The following is a 3,673-nucleotide window of genomic DNA, read 5'->3' as shown; positions in this document are numbered from 1 at the left end:
GGGGGTGGGGGGGGGAATCACACATTGGCCTGTAAAAAAAAGACTTTCTAAAAAACACTGCTAAATAAATATACTTCAAAAGCTAACAAATATAATGAAAGGAATATAAGAAAAATGCTATGCGGCTGTTTAATAATTAGACAAAGTCAAATGTGTAAAAGCTTCATTGAACTTTTAGTTTTAATCAGCTAAATATGTTCCAGGCGCATCAAAATAAAAGGTGTGCAAAGTCTTAGTTTGTTTCTCTTAGTAAGTAATCACAGCCTACGTGGAAAAACCTGTCTCCTGACTGCAGAGAAGGAGCCTTGCTCTTTGGGTGGAGGCAGTGGTCTCTCTGCAGAGGTTTAATATGTGCACTGCTGAGTCAGAGCTAGAATTCTACAGTTAGCAAAGCTCATGCCTCTGCTGAATGGAGAGTTCTAGCTCTAACTCAGCAAGGAGCATGTCAGACTTCTGCAGAGAGACCACTGCTTTCACACACAAAGCAAGGATCCTTCTCTGCAGTATGCTGGCAGATGACAGGCTCTTCTCTTTCAGCTGATGCTTACCTTTGCTAAGCTTACCTGCCACTTTGTTCTCAGGGATCTCAGAATTACCCAATAGTTCTGTCCATAGGGCAGCATTTGACTTTCACCTCTTCCTCAGCAGCCAGCTGCCAGGCATGAGCACTGTCATACCATGGAAGAAAAAGGTCTTCAAAGTGATACTAAACTCAGAAGATAAATCTTAAAAATGCATTCAAGTACCTGAACTATTAACAATACTGGACCTTATATGTGTGTCACTTGGCTGTAGATCCTCAAATCATCTCTGAATTGGTGCTGCCACTGTCCTTCCTTCTGGAAAGTGGCTACCTTTGTTCTCCATGGTCACCGCTCCAAGCTCGCTCCTGTGATGGACTACAATCTCAAAACAAAGTAGTAAACTAAATGTGAGATTGTAGTCCATCACAGGAGCGAGCTTGGAGCGGTGACTACTTTACCACACACACAGGGACCATGGGGAACAAAAGTTGCCACCGTCCAAAAGGAAGGACAGTGTCAGCAGCAATTCAGAGATGATTTGACGATCTACAGCCGAAATAACAAATATGATACATTTTTTTTAAATAGTTAAGGTACTTGAATGCATTTTTAAGATTTAATCCCCGAGTTTAGTGTCAGTTTAACTTTGTACTTGCACATGGAGCTTACACAGGGATCAGATGTGGACCTCCAGCAGACAAACAGGGTAGCAGAGGACCTCAAAAATGGTGTCAGTAGTTGGAGTGCTGCCATATCAAGAGAACCTGTCACTTTACCCTAAATGGACAACAAGACAGATACACTTTAATCTTGACGTGGAAAGAAGTCAATGCGGTTTAACAGCCTGGACCTTAGATCCACCAGGATCTATGGGGCCACTAAGATTGATCTGAACAATATCAAAGCTGCCTGCAGGCACCACACACTTCAGCAATGCTGTTACCTTAGGCACGTTTTAGGCCAAGCCAGGTTCACTTTAAAGAACTCCAAATTAATATAACACTCACATAATCCTGTGTCTATATTTCAGCCATATATTCAGCTGCTTGACTCAAGCCATCCTTCATTTCATTCCGGTACTATCGCTGTCATCTGCAGTCCAGCACCTTGTCATGTGAGGTTGTCTTGCAAACTGTGTCACATAGTCAACAAAGACTAATGCACAACACAAAGGTATTAGTATGATTACATAAATACAAACAGGAGACAGAGGTAAACGCCTGCCAATAAGCAGAGTGTACCAGCTCGATGTAACCTTGGAAAAAAAACGACTATTATTTCACGTACAAGGATACAAAGCATTGGAAGCGACATTCTTTATCTGTCCACCTGGCAAAGCTGAATATACACTGTAGAGGCGGAAGGCTTTTTATTTTCATACCCTTTATGATTACCATTATAGACCAACTTCATTGTAACTAAGACATTAGTCTCACATCTTTATTGGAAGCACAATAATTCCCATCACAACCAACAGAAACTGCATGGTCAAAAAAAGTCACCCCAGGATTTAACTAGTAAAATAGGTCAGAGCCTTCCATTGGATAACAGGTCTAGGTTCAGAAATATTATATCCCCCAAAAAATGAGGTCAGCTGCCCACCTGAATATACTGAATGACCAGGTTTTTCCATCAATGGATCTTTTTCTACCATGATGGCACAGCCATACTCCAAGATGACAATGCCAGGATTCATCGGGCTCAGATTGTGAACGAGTGGTTTAGTTAGCATGAGACATAATTTTCACGCATGGATTGGCCACCACAGAGTCCAGACCTTAACCCCATTGAGAATCTTTGGGATGTGCTGGAGAAGACTTTACACAGTGGTCCGACTCTCCCACATCAATGAATGCAACTCTGGACAGAAATAAATGTTGTGGCATTGCATAAGCTTATTAAAACGATGCCATGGTGAATGCGTGCCATTTTTGGTAAAGAGCTGAACTCCAGCCCAAATTATTGCAACTTTGTATTTATTAATTAATCAATATTTAGGTTTTTTTAAATGCAAAGGGTAAGTACCTGAATTTGTCTCTGGCAGTCCCTGCACAGCACAGCAGAGCTCAGATTGAGGATGGGAGAAGCAGCACAAGTCAATCAGGTGTGTTGCAGTGAAAGGAGAATGCTGATAGGAGGTGGGAAGAGAATGGAGCAGAGTGACAAAGAGATTAGCTCATCAGTCAGCTGCTTCTTTTTAATGTGCAGTCACAGGCTTGGGGGAAGGACAAGACCTGTACGTGTTACTTAACTGCATAGGGAAAAATCTCTTCCCGTGACAGTCAGGGCTGTGCTGTGTTCAGGACTGTGTACATCTCAGGACTGTCTTTAGTTCCACTTTAACTAGCTTTTTTTTTATTTGTCTGGAGTTTACCATTAAACACGCCTGCGACTCTTTTTGTATGATGCCAGATGTAGCCAGAAAAAAATATTTACTCAGTAGCCGACGCGGCCTTCTCCCGCGCTCTGCCACTTGTCAGCTACGCTCCTCTTTGGTACTAAACAGCACACTTTGGCTCTTTGGAGTAGCCTAGTTAACTTTGATCTCTGCTTTCACAGTGATGAATGCTTGACCCGAAAAGCCAGCACACATAATAAAGTTTAAATTTCACATTCCGATGCGATTGCATGGACGGTTCTGCTCTCTCTGGCGTCTCGGACTGGAGATTGGGCAGAGGGAACGGTACCTGGTGTTGCTGGAGATGTGCGAGGTCCGCGGCACTTATGTCCAGGGAAGGCGTCTCTCCGTTCGAGCGCGTCTCTCGTAACGTGCACTCTAATAGGTGGTTACCGGCGCTTCCGCCGTTCTGCACGGCTGAGTCGTTAATTTTTGTCTCCGTCCCAGATTCTTGCATCATGACTCAAAGCCCTTTAAAAGACGAAAAAGGGGAGAGAGAGAGGGAGGGAAAAAAAATAAAACAGCTGTTAAAACAGTTAGTGCATTCTGAAGATACGTGCCCTGTTTAAAATCAGGCCCAAACTGTAAACATTTGTCATTTCCTTTCATACAATTTATCTTTCCTGAACGCTTCTTGCTAACCGTTACTGTTTATTTTGTTTAGCAGCTGTAAATGTAGCAAATTGAATTGCGGAGTTCTAAATGTAGCGGATCCTCGCCAACACTCACCCACTTTCTCTTTTTTCCTATT

The 3,673-nt window shown here is 42.8% G+C and overlaps 1 protein-coding gene across 1 annotated transcript in view; it reads right to left on the bottom strand.

Moving 5' to 3' along the window:
- The window catches only part of FOXP1 (forkhead box P1), a 414,947-nt gene that overhangs the window by 282,654 nt on the left and 128,620 nt on the right, over positions 1–3,673 (bottom strand). Inside the window, exon 3 of the mRNA XM_018563026.1 lies at positions 3,212–3,393. Coding sequence (XP_018418528.1) covers positions 3,212–3,382 — 171 coding nt within the window. The 5' untranslated portion in view covers positions 3,383–3,393. The remainder of the gene's footprint in view (positions 1–3,211; positions 3,394–3,673) is intronic.

The sequence above is a fragment of the Nanorana parkeri genome, unplaced genomic scaffold (genome assembly GCF_000935625.1).
Source record: "Nanorana parkeri isolate BGI_ZX_2015 unplaced genomic scaffold, ASM93562v1 scaffold624, whole genome shotgun sequence".
In the NCBI taxonomy this organism is placed as follows: Eukaryota; Metazoa; Chordata; class Amphibia; order Anura; family Dicroglossidae; genus Nanorana; species Nanorana parkeri.
This window is presented reverse-complemented; position numbering and strand designations above follow the sequence as displayed.